Below are 22384 nucleotides of genomic sequence, written 5' to 3'. Positions count from 1 at the left end.
GGGGGCCCACCCACCCCAGGGCTACTAAATTACAGACTGTGAAACCCAGCATTCCATGGTTTAGCAAACCCTCCTGGTGATTCTGATACATACGGAAGTTTGAGAAGCGCCACCTAGGAAGTAGTGCTATTATCATCACTTTGCAATGAGCAACTGAACCCTAAAAAGGTAAAATGATTGTCCTGAGGCACATAGGAAGTAGACAAGATTTGAACCCTAACAAATCAACCTCCAGATCCCAGTCTCCTCATCACAGAACTACACTGCTCATTATCTGAAGAAGGAGTGTGGATTCAATCACCAAACAACAGGCAAAGGCATGCAAAATGGGTACAGGAATGATCATCCTAAATCTCAACAGCTGAGCCAGAATGATGGGCCACAAAGAACAATGACATTTCTCAGAAATATAAAACTGAAATGTCTACCAAGATGGGAGTAGTTAAATAAATTAGAATGCACCCATAGGATGAAATACATGCAGCTTTAAAAATGGTATTTGCCAAGATTCCCAATGACCTACAAAAACAGGACATAAAAAAGGGAAGAAAGTCAGATGCAAACTCAGAGGATGGAAACCCCAACATGGGCAGTCTTCCTGAAGTGTAACATGTTGGTGAGGATGTGGGAAGTCTAGTGACTTCACAAACTGCTTGTGTGAATATAAATTGGTAGAGTTCCTTTGTAGGACAATTTGGTGACAGACACTTCAATTTTTAAATGCAGGTACTCTGTGACCCCAAGATTCTACCTCTTAGGATTCACCCTGAAGAAACATTTGCACATGTGCACAGAGATGTGGGATGATGAGCACTGCAGCTTAGTTTCTAATGGAAAAAAAATTGGAAAACACCTAAATTTTTTATCATTATGGAGACTGGATAAATAAATCATGGTATATCCCTGTTGAGAAATGCAATGCATAGGTTGCAACAAATACACACACACACCTATATCTATACATACATAATCTATATACCTTCATACATGTGAATATTACATATAATCCATACATGTGTGTCTGCATATAAAAATCCATCTATATCTATATATACACACACATCCACAGGCACATGTGATATATAGCTATAGATAGAATATGGATAGAGAGATACATAGTTGGATACATAGACAGGTCTTGGGCATAGGTTTCCAAGGTAGATTGTTGAGTAAAAGAAAAAAGTTACAGAAAACAAAGTATGATGTAAGTTATAAACAAAAGATGAGTCAACAGGAAGAGAGAAGAAGAGAGTAAACAAAAAGAATCCCATAAGCACACATGCAACATTGTCTACTTGTAGCGCACATTTCCAGCAGGAATTGCTGGACAACTATTGCTCTGACTATTCACACACACAAACAAGCACACAAACAACAAAACTCCAGTCCCAACTGGGAAACAAGCAAAGATCGCCCTCTTACTGGTGCAGAGTGTGCAGTGGGGTCTCTGGCTTCTCCGTCTGTCCGTAGCAGCTGGCCTTGGCCTCAGGGATGTAGGAGAACTTCTCCAACATGGAATATGCGGCAGTGGTTAGGATGCCCAGGCCATCCCTCACTCTCTCCTCCAGGCTGTAGTCCCAATCATCGTAGGAGACTGAAATGAGTCCTGATGGAAACTCCTTAGGGATGAGTTCTGTGTTCCCAGAAACCAAGCTGGGGACAATCCAGAAGAAATCATATCCGGTGAGGCCCAGGGAGCGAGCCTCACTCAGGATGAGGACAGCCTCATCTTTGGAACAGTACAACAAGATGACGGAAGAGTGGATCTTCTTCAACTGGACTTGCGTCTTTGCGTCCTCAAAGGAAGTGTCCAAGGTGATCACATTCTGCATGTCCCAGCCCACAAAGCTGTTGTCCACTGTGGTCTTGATGAAGCTGATGAAGTCCCTGTAACCAGGGAAGATGGTGGTCACTAGGGAGAAGACATGCCAGTCGTAATCCTGCATGATCTTCAACATGACCGTAGCTTGTTGCTGGATGGACGCTCCAAACTGGAAGAAGGTTGACGTCGGATCCTGCCAACAACAGGTGTAAAAAAAAAAAAAAAAAAAAAAAAAGCAAAACAGAGGATGAGGCAGAAGGCGGTTTATATAGAACCATCTGTCTTTATAGGCTTAAAAAGCACCTCCTGAGAAGGGAGGGAAAATACATCACACACCTATCCATTTGTGAACATTCCTGAGCACCTACTATATGCCACACTTTGGAACAGACACTGGAAATACAGAGGAGAGAGATCCTGAACTTGGAGTCTGCAGCCTCATGCATGAAGGACACCTGTTCTTTTTGCCTCTGGTTTATCCCATTCCTCCTGCCCTTTAGACCCATGTGGTTTCAAGCCCCATATGTTTTCAACACAACAAACTCTATCTGGCCCCCGGCTCAGGACTGAAAAATGTAAGCCAAGAGAGACAACATCAGGACATAGAGGCATCCAAATGATGACATACTTGGAGCACCCAGACTCTACCATTTACTCTAGATCTGTTGGTTAGAGAAGCCAATAAGTTCCGATGATCACAGGAGCCAGTTTGGGTAGGATTTCTGTCACTTGGACTCTAGACTCCTGTGTAACATGAAGTATAATAAAGGCTAGCTGGACACCTGTCTCAACATCTATCTAAATCAATGAGTATTTGTTGAACATCTAATTATGCAGAAATGCTATTTTAGAACTTGGGGAAACAATGATAGATAAGACAGACACAGACATGGTCTCTGCCTTCCTTCATAGATCTGGTAGGAATTTGAGGAAGAGCAATTTCCAGGGACTAGAGGCTGAGAGAAGTATAAGGGGATGCTGAAGGAGTAATCCAGGTCAGGAGGAAGGGAAATGGAGGACATTATAGTCAGAGGAGTCCTGTAGATACAATCTTGACTATTTTTAGGAGCTGGAAACAAATGCATATGGCTCATGAAGTTGGGGGGATGTGATGATGTTGAAGAGCTTGGCAGGAACCCTATCATGTATGGCCTCAGGGATTTGTTCAGAGGCTTAGAGCTTATTCAAGCATAAGGGGGAGCTGCTGAATGCTCTTACTCTGGAAAGTGGCATGGCAACTTGTGTTGGGTTAAAGGGCCTCTATCAGTTCTTTTCTTTTTAAGATTTTATTTGAGAGAGACGGGGGGGGGGGCGGGGAGAGAGAGAAAGAGAGTGAACAAGTGCACCAGCAAGGGAGAGGGGCAGAGGGAGAAGGAGAAGCAGACTCCCTGCTGAGCAGGAAGCCCAACTCGGGGCTTGATCCCAGGACCCTAGGATCATGACCTGAGCTGAAGATAGATGCTCAACCCACCGAGGCGCCCAGGCGCCCCAAGGGCCTCTAATAGTGCTAACACCTCCCTAAATCATGATCTGATCATGAGAACAATATTCCACTTAGAAGAGGCAGGCAGCATCAGGGAAATACAAATCAAAACCACAATGAGATACCACCTCACACCAGTGAGAATGGGGAAAATTAACAAGACAGGAAACAACAAATGTTGGAGAGGATGTGGAGAAAGGGGAACCCTCTTGCACTGTTGGTGGGAATGTGAACTGGTGCAGCCACTCTGGAAAACTGTGTGGAGGTTCCTCAAAGAGTTAAAAATAGACCTGCCCTACGACCCAGCAATTGCACTGCTGGGGATTTACCCCAAAGGTACAGATGCAGTGAAAAGCCAAGACATCTGCACCCCAATGTTTATAGCAGCAATGTCCACAATAGCCAAACAGTGGAAGGAGCCTCGGTGTCCATCGAAAGATGAATGGATAAAGGAGATTTGGTCTATGTATACAATGGAATATTCCTCAGCCATTAGAAACGACAAATACCCACCATATGCTTTGACGTGGATGGAACTGGAGGGTATTATGCTGAGTGAAGTAAGTCGATCGGAGAAGGACAAACATTATATGGTCTCATTATTTGGGGAATATAAAAAATAAGGAAAGGGAATAAAGGGGAAAGGAGAGAAAATGAGTGGGAAATATCAGAGAGAGAGACACAACATGAGAGACTCCTAACTCTGGGAAACAAACAAGGAGTGGTGGGAAGGGAGGTGGGCGGGCGGTTGGGGTGACTGGGTGACAGGCACTGAAGGGGGCACTTGATGGGATGAGCACTGGGGGATATGCTATATGTTGGCAAATTGAACTCCAATTTAAAAAAAATGTTTTGACCACCGCTCCACAGCAACACCCTGAACTTAAATCAGGGGGTTATATAACATTGGGGGAAAAAATTTCATGAAACAATAAAAAAGAAAGAAAGAAAGAAAAGGCAGGCAGCGCATACAGTTGTAGAATTTACAAACTACCTTCACACCCTTTGACACATAAAATCCCCATGATGACTCTATGAAGGTGGCGTTGTTGGCAGGGGGAAATGAGGCTCAAAACGAACTTGGGTTCTGGTTCCATGGCCAGCCCCCTTTCCAAAACACAGGCACAACTTTCTTGGGATCACTGAAGATCTGCAGATAGCAGATGCTTAAACCATGCTGTTGACGGACTGGCATGGTACAAAAATGCCAGCTAAACAGAAGGTATGTCTGCGTGTTACAGCAAAACACAATTTGACAAGTGCTGAGATATTATTTTTCTTTCCCTGAGACCTAAAAGAATTCTCAAGGAGTCTTTATTATAGTGTAGCCATGCTTTCATTTTGCATTCTGTGGTTACCGTATGCATTAACCTCAATAGTAGGAATATGGGGATTCCATTGTATTTGTGTGTATTAAGAGTGGATTGATTCCATTCATCTTTCAAAACAATAAGGCTGTGCATGTCAACCCTTTCAAGAAGTGGGCAGAGTTTTCCCTATGGGTGCTCACTGAATAGAAAGTTTTATCTGAATGGGCCAAAAGCTATAGTTCTTCGAAATACTTCCCTTTTCTAAAATGCATAGGTTTGGGGGATAATTCAAGTGCAGCATGGCCTGAAGGCAGAGAGGGAAAAAAAACAACAGGAATAAATGCCTCTGGGCTCCTTCCAACAATACAGTTTTATGAATTTTATCTAATTAAATCAATTAAAGTGGGTAACAGATTTAAAGACTTTGGATAATTATCTTTTTCCCTACAGTAGCTTTTGGAGAAATCCAGTATTCTTGGATTGATTAATCATTTTTAAATCATGCTTCAACAAGACCATGAATGGCTCAAGGGCAGAGATTCTACTGTCCTCGTCTCTGTCCCCAGAACCTGGCAGAAGGCTTGGCACATGACACATTAGGGAATGCAGCATGAGGGAATGCATGTGTAAATGAATGTGTGAATGAAATCTAAGAGGAATGTACTTGCTTTAAAAAACATAACAGCAAAACAGTAGAATTCAGTGTCTGATATTGTATTTTTTATGGCTCTTGAATGTCATGTCCAGAAAATAAAATCTTTCAACATCACCAACCCACCACTCCTCCATCCAATGTCTGAAATAAGGGGTGACCTTTATTGATCAGAAGAGGAATACAGGAGTCCTATAAGCCTCAACAGCTGTCCATAGGACCTCATTAAATACCAAAAAACAGCGACAACATAAATAACCCAACAATAGAAGAAGGCACAGAAGTGAAGTCTCAAGGCAGTTATATTATCCATCAACCTTATGCGCTGTCAGGTGCTTCTTGGGATGGGACTGAGAAGTTCCAAGCTTAATTACAAAGGATATGGAATAATTCCCATGGAGCAAAGATGCCTCCAAGGAAGCTGGTGACGAGTCACATTAGGACTGCAAAAGGCAAAGGGATCAGGGTCTTCTTGCACTGAGCACATGTGGAATGGAGAAAGATGTCAGGAGGGCAAATGCTAAGGGCACGATCAGAACCCAATTAAAAGGATCTCTGGGATGATCCGTACATACACACTTCTTAGGAATAATCGGTATTAGTGTGGAGGTGAGGATGAAGCATGCTAGATGCGGGGGTTGGTGATGTTTGGGATGCTCCAACACCCCTGCTCTGTGTGCTATGAGCCAGACGTTACTGTATCCATGAGCAGCTTTGTGCAACAGAGCAGAGCTGTAAGCAAGTGCAGCCTTATCTAATTCTCCATGTGGGGAGGGCATGGCTGCATTGTGAACTTCATAAAAGAGAAAGATAATTATAGGGACAGCAGTTCATTAGCCAAGAGCTCACTTGGCACAGCCGTCTATATAAGAATATGTTCCAGGTCCTTGCCTGTGCCATTCCTGCTCCCTGATCTTGCAGGGCTTTGTCCAAGCTGCATCTCTCCTATAACTCTCTCCTGATCCCCATTAGTACCTTCTCTCCAGGATGGACAACACTGTAGTTTCTGGGGTCATGCTATCCAGGTACCAGTCCTAATTGTGCGGCCTTGTGAAAAACTACTTCACCTTTCCAAGACTCAGTTTCCACATCTGTACAACGGGTAATGGCAATGCCAACAGTTATGCTAGTTAACGTGCCTACGAAAGTCATGCAGCTCAATGCTTTCAATGTAGTGTCTCATTTAATCCTACCCCCAACCACCTTCCTAAACTGGTACCAGCATTGTCCCCAACATACAAATGAAGAAACAGACCCAGAGGCAGGACACCTCTCCCAGGGTCATACAAGGCAGTGACTCAGGTTTGCCTGCTTTGGAGGTTCCAAGCTTTTCATCCCTACAGTATCTGGTTGGTGATGATAGCACTTCCTCATTGAGCTGTGAGGATTAAATGACCTTGTATAAAAGCAGCCAGTATAGTATCCATCACATATCAAGTACTCAACAAATAGACGTCACTGTTATTCTCCCCGTGGGTAAGGACTCTTGGTGTTTCACATCAGGGGTTCATGGTACCCACTCCCTCACAAGAGGCAATTCCCACTCTGGACTTGAGCATTCCAACAATTCACCCCATTCATAGACTGCCTGATTGAAGTCCCTAGTTGAACATTGCTTTAACCATGCCACTCTTCTCCACTATGGTCATCTGTGGCTCCCCTAGATAATCATAAGTATAAACTCTCCAGCTTCCCCCTTAATGCACACTAGTCATGTTATAGTTGAAATAGTGTGGGCTCTGGGGTCTATCAGACTCAAGCTGAAGTGCTGACTCTGCACTTGCTAATCCGTGACTGTGAGTAAATTCTGAAACTCTCTGCATCTGAGTTTCTTTGCCTATAATGTGGGCATAAAAAGCACCATCCTGGGGGGGGGGGGGCTGTCATGAGGAAGGGCTGAACCGGTAGGATGACAGGCTCATCTATTACCTATACCTGATTCCCAACAGTCTAGGAGTTGTCCTCTCCGTGTCCGCAATCCTCTAGACAACATGGACAGAGCCTGAAACCTAAAGGGATCCTGATCCTATTTCAGAAACTGGTATGTCCAGATCCACTGCCATGCGAGTGTCACATTGCCCCTCCCCTCCACACACTGGCCTACTTGCTCTGAGCCCAAGGAGGTTGCATGAAGAGAAGGAACTGTCTCCTCAGTGATGAATCATGCTTTGGAGAGAAACCATCACTCATGTCTTTCATGGACTTCCCGCAGTTACACCACTGTCATTTCCATTGGCATCCGCAACTTCAAAACCCAGGATGGACCCAAGGCACTGTATGCCTTACGGAGGGATGGAAGCGAGAAGTTATTTTCAAAACATACTGTACCACAAGACACAGAAGAGGCTCACGTTTAGCTGTGGATTTTTCAAAGGTATTTTTATGGACTGGCAGGAGGTGATAGAGGAATTTGGCCACATTCCCAGGGCCTGGCATCTGATATGCCACATGGCCCTGTTTTCAAGGCCCTGAACATTCCTCCCGCTTCCTACCTGAGTAGCCGAGGATGTCTCTCCTGCACTCACCACCTCCTGCCATCCCTCAGCCTGTCCTTTTCAGATTCCACAGACCAGTCTCTGACCACCTCTGGCACAGGTTTCCTCGGCAGTGTGCAGCCGGGGGAGAGAACAGATTTTAGACACCCACTTTGCTTCTGAAGCAAGAGCAGCTCTCTCCCCAGGCTCGCTGCTCTGCTGAAGACAGAACAAACTGTTTTAAACACAGAGCGAGGGAGGCAGGGGGGTGTGGGATTCTGGGTGTCTGCTCTCAACTCTGCGCTTCGGTCCTATCCTAACTGAGGTCTCATGAGAGTTCCTGATCTAATGTTCCAGAATGTTCCAGAGCTTGCTGAGTGTTCAGGGTGAGACCTGACTCTGTGGGTATTAAGGTATGATGTTTAATAGAGTTTAATACCAACTTTCATTTCACTTACCCATTCACAAAGGCTATAAAGGACACTCACACCCATTGTCTCTTTGACTGTAACTACCCATGGGATGAGGTGTTGCAAGAAGTTATAACCCCCATGGATGGCATTTCTCATAAAGACATAGGAAGAGGGGTTAAGTGATTTCCCTAAAATCTACATGGCCCCATGCTGACAACAGTTTTGTTACAAAATGCAAGATGGTGTGTTCCCTTGCACACACCAGTGGCTCTTGTTCCTGCCTGCACAGGAGAATCACTTTAGGGCTGTAAAAAAAAGAAAAAAAGAAAAAGAAGAAAAAAGAAGAAAGAAAAGAAAGAAAGAAAATGCCCATGCTTGTGCTTCCTGCCAGTCCAAGTGAAGCTGAATTCCTGATCTAGGTATGTGAACGCCAATGCTGATTTGTTTGTTTTTCTCAGTCTTACCCCAACAACAGCATGAGTATTATTTAAGTTAGTATCTTCAGAGCCTAGCACAATGTCTGACACACAGTATGGGCTCAATATATATTTGGTGAGGAAATAAATGAGCGGGAAGCTCATCCCTAGGAAGCATGAGAGAATTGGTCACTGTTGTCAACCTTGCATCCATTTCCATAGCTTCTCTTTCTTTCTGCCTGCCAGGGTGGATACCAAAAAAAAAAAAAAAAAAAAGATAATGATGCAGGTGACCTAGCAAAAATCGAGAGGGGCTCCTTGGGAATTTTGTTTCTCTTGTGAGAGGATTGTCCTAGTGAGCCTTGGTGTGTTTTATGTCACTCTTACTGTGTATTAACTGAGCTTTTAAATATGTTTTGTTTCTGCTTCCATGGATGAGAGGAAAAATAAAGGCATCAGACTTGATAAGACTGAGGATTCAGAAGAATAGCATGCTCACATACATATAAGCTGGTTCTGTCCCGCTGAAGGATCTCTATCCCGTCATCAGCCATTCTTCTCCTCTTCCATCACTACCTCCATTATCTTCTACTGTCATATCCTCTGCCAGTATCATTATCCACAACCATCATCATCTATCACCACCACCACCACCATCATCATAATCCTCCACCTCTACTATCTACCATTATATCGTCTACCACCATCATTATCCACAACCATCATCATGTACCACCACCATCATCACTTACCCTCATTCATCATCTACCATCATCATCATCCACTAGCACCATCATCATTATCCATCATCACATCCATTTTCCTCCTTCGCCTCCTCCCTATCATCCACCACTGTCATCATCGTCATCCACCATCATTGTCCATCATCACATTCATTCATCCATCCATCCCTTTCCTTCTCATCAGAATGATCTTGACCATCACCATGGTCATCACCACAGCTAACATTTACTGGGCATATATGGTATAATGTAGCATGTAGCAAAAGGTCTTATTATCTTCCCTATATTATAGATTCTAAAACTCCAGCTCAGAGAAGGTAAACATTCACAGCTGGTACATGGCAGGGTCAGGATTCAAGACCAGGTAATGAATCTAGATGCTTAGCTAGTGGGAAACACAGATTCCAGGTGCAGAGAACAGGAAACAAGTAGGTAGGTAGAGGTGTGTGTTTGTGTGTGTGTGTGTGTGTGTTGAATAACCACCAGTCATTCTTCAGGCATCCAACTAGAAAAGAAAATGCCCAGAAATAGGAAACCAATGCCAGTGATCTCACATCAACTGTCAATCAATTGATGCAGAAAACTGGGGCTATAAGGAGAAATCGTACCCAGGGGCCATTGCCTCAAAACATATCAGCTCCATCAACCACAAACATGCAATTTCACTCCAGGCAACCTCCATTTATTGATTGTTTTATAATTTATGTTCTATCACTTATTTTTCTTCTTTCAAGATAGGAAGGATCTCTTCCCACATTTACTACTGCACTTAACCACCACTCAAACATAGAGGCTATCCATTATTTTTTTCCTTTCCCTGTTGTACCTGCCCACGTTCCAGACCCTTGGTGGTTCTCTCTCAAACAAGAGTGAGAACCTCCTGTATGGAGTCCCTACCAAGTCCTGTCCCTCTCCCACCCACCTTCCACACTGCTGCTCTAGTTACTTTTTTTAAAGTTCAAACTGGAGCATGATGTCCTCCTTCTTAAATTTTTTTTCATTAGTTCTCACAACATTCAGGATAAAGTTAAAACACACACCAGTCCCATGACAGTCTGGACTCAAGTGTTTCGGGCTCAGTGCCCATCTTAGTACCTGAGAGAGGTCAGGTACCCCCACATACGTGCAATAAAGCAAATTTCTCAGTGAGCTAATGAAGCCAAGTGATGTATACTTGGGAGGAAGACCAAAGAAAGTCTTCATATTTTACTTCTGTCCATCATTTCCCAAGAGGCACATCACCTCCCTCACCAACACAGAATTCCACTCCAAGCAACCTCCACTCATAGGACCATTTCATGATTTATACTCTCCCCCATTTTGCTTCTCATGTGAGCTGATCCACCACCATTCTTCTAAAATAACCTAACACAACTTTTCTTTGTTCTCTCCTCCTCTCTGTTCAAATGAGAAGTTTAACCTTAAATATCTGATGACTGGTGGGTTTCCAAAAAACTAGGGTGGCTGTCATGTTCTGAGTTGGAAACCAAGAGAGACACTCCAGTCTTAATTCAGTCTGTGAGCTAGGCTCTCAGACTCAGTGGGAGAAGATGGATATCATGTAAAGTAATTTCTAAGAGGAGCTCTATCATTGGAGATGAAATGAGGAATGGAACCTCATACAAGGACCAAGGCTTCCACTTCATCCTAGCCTGGGTCTTCAATATAGCACCTACTGGCCACATGTGACAATTTAAACTTAATTTAAGAGTATTAATTATTTGGCTTCTCAGAAACACTAGCCAGCAGTCTTTAAACTTTAAATCAGATGCTCTCCCACCCCCACCAGCCCCACATCTAAAGATGCCAACCGACTGGGTATGGGATAGGGTCCAGGATTTTTAAAATTCCCTAGGTGAATGTGATGTGCAGCCAGGGTTGAAAACGCTAATCTAAGTCTTCAGTATCCAACCCTGTAGCTGTGCTCCCCTGGGGGGAGGGATTTCTCCTACCCTCAGATTTCCAGGCTCCACCTCCATTGAACCAGAATCTTTATTTAGGAGTTCTAGAATATGTGTGTTCTCCAGAATATGCTAATATTCAGCAAGACTTAGTCCTGCTAAGTCCAATTTCTCTATCTATTTGCTAGGTGAAGAAATGAAGTTTCCAAAAAGATTTTGGAAGTCATGCAAGATGCATGACTTACTCCATATTTCACATAATCAGTGGGGACTGCAGGAACAGAGACAGGGTCTCTCCCCCCAATTCAGTGCTATAATAATGTGTCATGACACCATCAAGTGTGAAACGTTTTCTACACAGAGAAACCCCAAGGAATGGGGGCTGTGTAGGAAGAACATGGGCTTTGCTGGCAGCCTGAGCAGCATCTGCTTCTTTCTGCAAGGAAGTTGTTTGACCTAAGCCTCTGTTTCCCTACCTGATAAATGGAAATGACAATAGCAGGCACCACCTTGGAGGGTTGCTATGCATACATTGAGAGATGATGCACATAGAGCACTTGGCATGTAACATGGGCTCAGTCAAGCTGAGTTGGTGATGACAGTGGTGTAGACAGTAGCCTTGATCGTCAAGCCCCAGCTCCCACATCCGTCATAGACTCCCTAGTACTCCCACTTCTGAATTTCCAGCACCTCTCCCTTTCTATCTCATTTCTCAGCCCTGAATTGTATGTGGTTGCTTAGTTACTGAGAGGCATGCATCTTGCCTGCTCCTCAGACTAGAATTCTTGAGGGCAAGGCATAGTGTCCTTCTGAGACATCCTCAGTACCTTGCATGGCACTGGGCCACTGCTTTGGGGATAAAACTGGGGGCATAATTCTGAGTCTGCAAGGATGCCACTGGCTGGAAAGAGAAACTAGCGCTTTATGTATTTGAGCAGAACTGCCACATATACTGCTTGAGAAATGTTCATCTATTGATTGCTTTCCATCCACTCTATGAATTTAACAAACTCCAGCTATGTACCAGGCATTGTTCCAGGGGAGTGAATCTAGGGAAAGAGGCTACCAGAAGTGAAGGTCCCTGCTTTTATGAAGGGAGCAGATAGACCAAAAAAGAATGAACTCAACACACAGAATAACTTCAAGGAAATCAGATGATGTCACAGTTTGGGAATGGCATGGAGAAGAGCACCACCTTAGATCAGCTGGTCTGCTGCCCTAGTGCTGTTCAAAAAAGATATGAAGAAATCAGCCAGGCAAAGATGAGGTGTGGGGCAGGGTAAGAAGAGCCATCCGAGAAGGAGGAGCAGCATGTAGTAGGAAGGAGCTTGGCAAGGTCAGGGAACAGGAGCAGCATCAAAACAGCTGAAGTTTAATGACTGAGAGAGAGAGAGAGAGATGAGAGATGAGTTAGGACAGGAAGCAGAGACCGCATCACACAGGGAGTGTCCTGAAGATCATGGTAAGGGGTCTTATTTAATTCCTAGGCCAATCTTATTCCAAATAATTCATCTACTAAATGCACCAAATAGCATCTTCCATCTGGGGATGTTAGGGCTTTACGTGTACCAGCTCTATTCTCCCCTTTGGAATTCTGATCTGTGCCAAGAGGGGAGCCTGCATTCAAAGCGCAGTAAGGCACATAAATGTCTGCTATATTGTTCAATCAACTGGTATGCTAATATCAGAGACTGTGGCTTTAATTCCCATGTCTACCTGAGCATTCCAGACCTAGTTCATCAACCAGAGGCAAGCTCTCCCTCTAGCAAGTAATGCAATGTTGAAGGCGAGAATTCACAAACGCATGGAGAGATGTATTCCTTGAGTCCCACTGCAACTAGTTAAGGACAGCCCAACGCTCTCTACATTCGTCAAAACCACATGGTGATTACTGCTCTTGGACCCAGCCCTGCTTTCTAGATCATTAGCAGGCTGACCAAGAAGAGACACCTGCTGAGACTGAGGCTCTTATATCTATGCAAGGACAGAGAAGTCCCAAGCTGGCTTCACTTAGTGCTCTGTCAACCTGCGGGTGAGCGTCTGACTCAAGGCTTCAAAACAGGGTCGTTAGTGATGATGGATTAACCGAGGCCAGGTCCAGCCATTCCCACACAGAAAACCAAAGGGAAATTCTTTGAGTCAGGTCTCTGAGTTGCTGATAAACCCAAGTACAGGGGTCTTTTTTGTTTTTTCCCCTGCCAGTCCCAACTGTGATTGAGCTACTGGCCTTGATCTATGCACCAGAAGCCATTTTTTTTCAGATTTGTTTTCTTGGAGAACCACAAGCCTGAGATACACCATGGACATTTGTTATTCCAACCACTGAGCATCCTTTCTTTCTTTGTTGGTAATAGTGAATTTTCATAGAGAGCCATCCTTTCCCCGCTGTCAGCCAACCCCATTGGCTCATCCAAACCCCATAATTCCAGCAATCAGTTCAAGGGTAGGAATGTGTCCTAAAAGGTCCAATCAGAATGACTCTCAGGGTTTCTGGAATACGTGACTAGGAAAAGACAGTTTCTCTTATTGTTAGACTTGAACCTGGAAGGATGTTCAGCCAGGATTTCTGGCAGCCATGATGCCACCATGTACCATCCCAAGAAGGAAACCATCACAGGCAAAGGCAAAGCTGAAAGATAAAGAGTTACCACGTCCTGATATCTCTGTTGAGCACTTTGTTCAACCCACATCTGAAGCCATCTTACCCTGTCACTGCCATGTCCCAATTAATCATCTCATTTTGCTTATGACAATTTGAATCAGCTTTTCTGTCCCTAGCAACCAAAGATTCTGGACACCACTTTGGCTCAGGAAAAAAGTGGAGAACAATAGGACTCCTTCTGCTCTCATCTTCTGTACTTAGATTGGAAGACCTCAACAATGATGGAGTGGTGTATTTCCATTCACTATCCTCCCCTTTTCTGATCCATGCTTTTACCCTAGGGGCAGCTGCCTCCCTCCACATAGCTCTGTCTTCCCCACATGAGCTCTTCATCCTTCCTTTGTTTCTGTTTTGTTCTTCTTTAATAGGCCACTGAGATTGGTTTCCTCTCTGGGAGTCTGACAGCCACCACTGCCATGACCCGGACGAAAGACATGACAAGTTGCCGCCAATAATAATCACTTGTCATTAGGCTGTTCCAGCAAGGAGAAAATGCAAACAAAGTCCTGTTCATTATGTTTTTATCTCTAGCTGTCATACACACAGAGGCTACTGCTGGACTGAAGGAGGCAGCTTTATTTTTGGAAAGAGGAGAATTTCAGGCTTTCCCATAACCTCTGTGAGGGGCAGGTCCTGGAAGTAAACATTAGAGTAGAAATGTCCTCTTCAAAATGACTCTGTCCTCCAAGAAACACCTACAAACAGCTCTGAGAGCTGAACCTCAGGAGGTAATGGCTTCTCCCCTTGGGAGTCTGTATGCTGGTAGGATTGAAGGCACAGAGGCTGTCGTCACACAGACAGAGGGTTCAGTCTCGGCGCCTCCTCTTACTGAAGTCAGGGCTTGTGCAAAATACGTGGTATCTGCAAGGCTCCATTTTCTCATTTGTAAGATGAGGGGGATTTAGTCCCTACTTTAAGGAGGTTGTAGAGACTGAGATAATGCATGTGCCACTCTCTCCAGTCGAGAGATTGATTCATGAGGGCTACGATTATGAGGGCTGTTGTCCTCACAAAAGAACCAACCACGTTGGCGACGATGAAACCCAAAACAGTACAACCAGCCAGCACAGTGTCAGTGCAGATGTGAACAGTTCTCCTGTGGTTCCTCCCCACGTGGCTCCTAAACGTCCTAATAATGGCACTCGACTCCACGGGAGCTATTACTGTGTGCCAGGCATGAGCTGGGAGAAGGTGGACAACTCGTCCCAGGGTTAAAACCTGAAGTCCAGCACCCTGGAGCCCCTCGGCCCTGGGCAAACCAGGGCAAAACTGCAGCCATGCAGAGAGCTTTGCATGCACTTACCCTGCACACTAACTTGTCAGGGAAGGTATTTCTGATCCCATTTTACAGGTGAGGAAGCTGAGGTTTATAGAGAGGTCCTTATTTATTTTAATGAGCCTGGGAATCACTGGGGGATCTAGTTCTACCTCTGATTCAGATTCAGCACACAAGGGCTGCAGTGTTGCCAGCAAGCTTCCAGGTGGCACTGAAACAGCTGGTCCATGGACCAAGCTTTGAGTAGCAGCACTACAGAGGTTTTCAGTCACATGCCCATAGCCACCCAGCATTTGGCAGAGCAGAGGCTCAGACCTACAGGTCTGACCCCACAGAGGCCTCTGTCTTTCAGGGAAGAATGAGGAGTGATGCCAGACAGTGTCTGCTGACATCCTCACCTCCTTGTGCTTCCATCCAGCCTCCCCAGCTGAGACAGCCACATGTCACAGCTGTCAGTCCCTTCATCTCAACCAACAAAGCACTTTGGGGAAGATGGGGGACCCCGTGAGGCAGAATGTACTATGGGGGAGCAAAGGCAGAGAGGCCTGCCTGGGGTGAACTCTCCACACCCGGGAGAGAGCAGGAGCCACCCAGGAACCAGGCAAGTGGTGGCCACCAGGCGGATGGTGCCCGCTCCCAGGTGCCACATGAGAAAGGACTCCACCGGGCATGCCACCCTCTCTCCCACACACAGGCCCTTCTGCAAACCGGAGCCAGTCACTGAATCTCCCTGTACCTCCCTGTTTTTCATCCGTAAAGTGGACCTAGTGGGACTCTAGTTACCTGGAGAGGTGCTGGGTACCCCGGGCTTGGCGGTGCACAAGAGCTCCATGAACCACAGAGCACAGACAAATGCCAGCTCACCCACTGCATGTCGAGCCGCTGCCACCTCTTCTGTCCTCCCTCCCCCACTCCACCCCCACGGTGCTCCCAGAACACGCTGTCCACGCCTGTGCTGTCGATCTCGTCAGCAGGTATTTTGAGTGTCTATTTAAATATCTGTCTCCATGCAACTAGATTCATGCGAACTAATTCATCCCCGCGGCAACAGCACCCAGCCCGGCTCCTAGTAGCTGGTGGAGCTCAGAACACGTTAGCTGAAGGTATGAGTAAGCTGAGGCATGAATGAACGAGAGTGGAGGAAAGAAGGAATGTTCCGCGGAGAAACTGCGGCTGCGTTAGGAGCACGGATGGAGCTGGGGACGGGGGTGCCTGCGTGCTGTGCGATTGGGGGCGTAAGATGAAGGCGCCGGAGGTGGAGCTCAGAGTCTGAAACACAGGAATCCTTTGCTGCCCAAACTCCTGCGGGCAGGAAACAAATGCACAGCTTGGGGGCGGGGGGAGACTGGGCCAGCCTTCCTCAGTGTCTCAACTCTTGCTACTTGGCTCTCCAGAACTGGGGAACCAAACTGATGCAGACAGAAATGGTAGCCCCTGTCTACCCACGCCCTGGAATGGAACCTGTGTCCACACCGCTCAGGGCTTCCCCAGCCCACACCCGACTTCCGAGTGGCTCACCCGAGGTATCCCCAGCACAGGAGGCTGGACACAAAACACCTGTGCCTACTGCAAGGCTCCGATTATATGACGCGTCTGCAACAGGTGAATCATAGAGGTGGGAAGCGTGGCAGTGTGTGCCAGGGGCCAGGAAGGAGAGAGGGACCAGAGATGGCCCAGGTGGAAGGAGGAAGCTCCTGGGGGTCTTGCGGAGAGCACACTGCCCACCCCCCACCCCCTGCATGAGTCCCCAAGTGTGCCAAGTTCCCAAGCAGCCCAGCGGTCATCACTCAGCCCCGACCTCGCGCTCCCCCCAACAGGAGCAGGCTCTCACATCAGCCTGCTCCAGACACGGCCCGTCCCCTTCTTTGACACACTCAAACAGGACGGCTATGCTTGCTTTTCTTTTCATGAGCGCGGACCCAACGGCATCGTGGGAAGGGAGCTGGTGGGGTGGAAGGCATGGGGATCTGGGGATGAGACATATCTGAGCTCAAACTTCTGTTCTCCCACATAGCAGCTCTGTGGCCTTGAGAAGCTGACTCAACGCCGTGAAGCCTCCATTTCCTCCCCTATGCGACAGGAAAAGCAACCGCCACCTACCTACCTTGTGGAGGCGATGAGCCACACACACAGCCGGGCAGCCCAGGGCCTGACCCACCATGGCTACCGTCTCCCCGTTGTTGATGACGGTACCTCATTTTATCATGAGTACAAACACATGGAGTCAGCAGTATTCAGGTCAAAGTAATTTAAGTTGGATTTTGTTGGATCCCAAAGCGCTTGCTCACCACCACTGAGCAATGGCACCTTCCTCTTCATCAGTCTTAACCAGCCGGGTTCCTTTCCTTCCACCTTTCCTTGATCCATGTTCCTGCTGCATGTGTTCAGATACCACTGGAAGGTCATCCCTTCCTGTCATCGTCTCCTAGAAGTGATGCTTTCAGGTATTAGAATGAGGCCCAGGGACGCCTGGGTGGCTCAGTGGTGGAGCGTCTGCCTTCAGCTCAGGGTGTGATCCCAGGGTTCTGGGATCGAGTCCCACATCGGGATCCCTGCATGGAGCCTGCTTCTCCCTCTGCTTGTGTCTCTGCTTCTCTCTATGTGTCTCTCATGATTAAATAAATAAAGTCTTTAAAAAAAAATGAGGCCTGGACCAACACCGAGAGATTAGCAACTGAATCTGCCCTGTGTCGCTGGGGCCTAACACTGCTTCCTAACCGCTTCTCCATGAAGCTAGCGGAATGTGGAGCCTCCTATACCATATGCAGACTTAGGAATTTTCAGAGCATCAAATTTGTTCATCTCTCACACTTAGAAGACTAGTAGACCAAACAAAAAATACCACTGGCTCCTTTAAAAGAGCAACACTTGTTTCTCACGTGCGCATTTGTGCTCTGTGCACACGCACATGGCAAAAAGCTACACCTGCTGGTTCCCTCCAACAAGTACTAAGCCAGGACCCGCCGGAAGCACAGAAAAAGAGGATGGACTAATTGGGACCAGAGTTCGCCATCACAGTTGAACCCTGAGCACAAAAGGCATTAGGAAACGTAAACAGGAGTGGGAAGGGAGAGATTTTAACAGAAAAATTGATGGTTTGAGTGTTTTCCTAAGAAGTGGCATAAAAGGGAAAATTGAATGTCAATTCAATGTGGATTCAAAGTGACGTGCAGCCTCTGAAAAGCGCTCCAAATGACTGTTGGAAAGGAGAAACACATAATCGATGATGGTCCATTTGTGCTCCTGCTCAGCCCCAGGGCCTCCAGTTCCGGCCATGCTCAGTGCTGGCTTCAGGCCAGGGCCCAGTCAGCTGCCCAGCTCTGCAGGCTGCAGAGTCATTGAGCACAGAAGCGACCCCTTCCTCGGGGTCTCCGAGGCAAGGAGTGTCCCAGTGTCCCAACGCATCACCCTCTGACCCCGCCCCAGTGAGGCCCTCACCCTCAGGTGGCAACCATTGGCAGATGGCTCTCCTTCTTCCCATTCTGTACATGAGAATATTGAGACTGGAGGGTGGGGGGGGGCTGGCTGGGTGGTCCCCTAGACTCAGAGAGAAAGCCACAGGGCTCGGCTCATCCTCAGGGAGCCCACAATCCAGGAGGGCTGACAGCCGAGACCAGGGAATGAACACGGAACCAGGGGTGGATCCAGAAAGAGGGAATCCACCTGACCCAGCCAGTGGGGGGCATAAGGGCCCAGAGCTGGTGACCCCTAAGCTATTTCTGATTGGAAGGCCAGAGAGGTGTGGAGAGAACATCCTGTGCCAAGATGCAGAGGTACGAAGAGCATGGTGTGCACTGAGAACGGCGAGCAGCTTGCTGCCAAAGAAATGTAGGCAGAAAAGCCAAGAGCAGGGGAACCATGAGGCTGGGGGAGGAGGTGGGCCCAAGGGGAGACCCATGCTTCTGGCACAGAGGCGGAGTTCCACGCAATCTGGTGTCAAAGCACGCAACACCTTGAACGTGCCGTGGAATTCACACGATTTCCTTATCAGGCTTGTTGCTTCCTATATGGTCCCCGATAGAATATAAGCTCTATGAGATCGGGAATATTTTGTTCGTTTGTTGATGTATCCAAAGCGCTTGTCGCAGAGCCTGCCGTGTGATGGGACTTAATAGATAATACCTGTGGAGCTGAATTGAAGATGCTCAAATCATTGCTGGAAGGATGGCCAGAGCTCAGAGTGACCCAAGGGACGGAAGGGGACCAGACGGCAGGAGACGGCAGAAGAAGCCCCAGCCTTCCTGTGCACCGTATCTGGAGGCAGAGAAGACCGTGCTCCGAGCTGGGGTTCAGGTCCCCGGCCATCCCACATCCCACGGCCTTCGTCGCTCTTCCCATCCACCAGTCCTCCATGTCCTTCGTCCCAGGCTGGGCAAAGACACGCAGGCAGGAAAACACGAGAAGTTCTAAAGTAACGCCCTCCGCACCGAAGGACCCCGAGCTGACTGTTGTTCTGTTTGATTCTCAAATGCACGCTCGCAATACATGGCATCCAACGCTGAAGGATGGCATTCCTCAGATCTTCGCTCTGGGCCTCTCTCTGTCCTTGCCAGACAAACAGACAACCTGGCCGTGCTTGGCTCCCAGATGCTCAAGTCCCTATAGCCAATTGCCTGAATCAGGAAACGGTTTCACCCTCTTGATACCATGAGTTTACCTCCATCCTGGCGCTGACCCCTCAGTGTCAACTGGCTTTTGGGACAATTATCACAAACCACAGTGTGCATAATACCCTCCAGTTCCATCCACGTTGAAGCAAATGGTGGGTATTTGTCATTTCTAATGGCTGAGTAATGTTCCATTGTGTACATAAACCACATTTTCTTTATCCATTCATCTTTCGATGGACACCGAGGCTCCTTCCACTGTTTGGCTATTGTGGACATTGCTGCTAGAAACATCGGGGTGCAGGTGTCCCGGCGTTTCACTGCATCTGTATCTTTGGGGTAAATCCCCAGCAGTGCAATTGCTGGGTCGTAGGGCAGGTCTATTTTTAACTCTTTGAGGAACCTCCACACAGTTTTCCAGAGTGGCTGCACCAGTTCACATTCCCACCAACAGTGTAAGAGGGTTCCCTTTTCTCCGCATCCTCTCCAACATTTGTGGTTTCCTGCCTTGTTAATTTTCCCCATTCTCACTGGTGTGAGGTGGTATCTCATTGTGGTTTTGATTTGTATTTCCCTGATGGCAAGTGATGCGGAGCATTTTCTCATGTGCGTGTTGGCCATGTCCATGTCTTCCTCTGTGAGATTTCTCTTCATGTCTTTTGCCCATTTCATGATTGGATTGTTTGTTTCTTTGGTGTTGAGTTTAATAAGTTCTTTATAGATCTTGGAAACTAGCCCTTTATCTGATACGTCATTTGCAAATATCTTCTCCCATTCTGTAGGTTGTCTTTTAGTTTTGTTGACTGTATCCTTTGCTGTGCAAAAGCTTCTAATCTTGATGAAGTCCCAACAGTTCATTTTTGCTTTTGTTTCTTTTGCCTTCGTGGATGTATCTTGCAAGAAGTTACTGTGGCCGAGTTCAAAAAGGGTGTTGCCTGTGTTCTCCTCTAGGATTTTGATGGAATCTTGTCTCACATTTAGATCTTTCATCCATTTTGAGTTTATCTTTATAAGTCAATCGGAGAAGGACAAACATTATATGTTCTCATTCATTTGGGGAATATAAATAATAGTGAATATAGTGAAGGGAATAGTGAAGGGAATAGAAGGGAAGGGAGAAGAAATGGGTAGGAAATATCAGAAAGGGAGACAGAACATAAAGACTCCTAATTCTGAGAAATGAACTAGGGGTGGTGGAAGGGGAGGAGGGCAGGGATTGGGGGTGAATGGGTGACAGGCACTGAGGGGGGCACTTGACGGGATGAGCACTGGGTGTTATTCTGTATGTTGGCAAATTGAACACCAATACAAAATAAATTTATTTAAAAAAATACAAACTGAGATCCTATATATGACATGTTTACACAAAATGGAAGATCATCAATGTATTAGTTTGGGTGTCAATGGATAAAGATTAAGAGAGAGATTGAGAGAGATGGGGAGGGACAATAGACACAGACTTTGGAGGAAACTTTTTTTTGTTTGATCATTTCTGCATACACTCCAGATTCTTATGATAGTACAATTTAGGAAAGTATAGTTTGGTATGGAGCTGTAGGCTAAATTCAGACTGGCCTGCCCAAGTCCACTTTCAGTAGAGTACTCAGATAAGCGTAACAATACTGTGAATCGGGACTTTTGTGATATGATGAAGCCAAAACAAAGAACAATAAAGAAATACATATAACCAATGCTGATGTAAGGCTGCAACTGTTACCATTTACCTTGTTAAAAAATTAGTTCCTAAAAATAAAAAATAAAAATAAAAAAACCACAGTGTGGCCTGTAGAGGCCAGCGGTGTCTGAACCCTGTTACCTTAGAGGCTCGTCTCACACCACACACTGCCTCGGTTTCTCCCCTCCCACTGCAGTAATCTCTCATGCCCTCATGTCTGCCACAGGGCCTTTGCTTGTTCTGTTCCATTTCTCTTGGAAAGCTCCCCCTGTAGGCAGGTTGGGCGTCAGGGTTCCCAGAGAAAGAAAGACAAGACGTAGCTTCCTTAACATGAGAGAAATCATTTTAGGCCCCCAGCCGTTTTGTGCTTGATGCCTGACCGGCACTACTTGCCCAAGCCCGTTTCTTGCAGAACTTCCTGGGCTGTGTCAGAATTGCAGAAAAACAGACCTCAGTAGTTAATGATTTTAAGGGAACAACAACAACAAAAAAATGCAAAAACAAACAGGACTACCAGGCCAGGAAATACCCTAACTGTATCAGAGATGATAAATCAGTGGCAAAATGCCCAGCGATGTTTCGAAAGTAAAGATTGACCTAACACACAATTTTGAGTCATTTTTGCAGGATTTAAACCCCTTTGAGCACTTACTGCTGGACTAAATGGAGCCAGAAAATTCATGAGGTCAACTCTTGCCTGCCTCCCAGGGCTTTGGCCCACCAGGACCCCGGCCTTCGGCCTACCAGGACCCCAGGGCTTCAGCCCACCAGGATCCCGCGGCTTCAGCTCACCAGGACCCCAGGGCTTCAGCCCACCAGGACCTGGACTCTGTCAACTTACTGGATGACTTCTGCCTGATTCTAGACCTCCTTTGCCAAGCCCATCATGAATATGCATGCACCTTTAGCTTAAAACGTCCCCTATTTTATTGTTCGGGGTGGGGACAACT

At 46.5% G+C, this 22384-nt stretch overlaps 1 protein-coding gene across 3 annotated transcripts in view; it reads right to left on the bottom strand.

The window, feature by feature from the left end:
* The window catches only part of GRIN2A (glutamate ionotropic receptor NMDA type subunit 2A), a 402208-nt gene that overhangs the window by 147496 nt on the left and 232328 nt on the right, over positions 1 to 22384 (bottom strand). For all 3 annotated transcript variants that reach the window (XM_072753877.1, XM_072753875.1, XM_026003101.2), the window contains exon 4: positions 1423 to 2015. In XM_072753877.1, the coding sequence (XP_072609978.1) occupies positions 1423 to 2015 (593 nt within the window). The remainder of the gene's footprint in view (positions 1 to 1422; positions 2016 to 22384) is intronic.

The sequence above is a fragment of the Vulpes vulpes genome, chromosome 3 (genome assembly GCF_048418805.1).
Source record: "Vulpes vulpes isolate BD-2025 chromosome 3, VulVul3, whole genome shotgun sequence".
Taxonomy (NCBI): Eukaryota; Metazoa; Chordata; class Mammalia; order Carnivora; family Canidae; genus Vulpes; species Vulpes vulpes.
The sequence above is the reverse complement of the archived record's forward strand: the minus strand, read 5'-3'. Positions and strand labels throughout refer to the sequence as shown.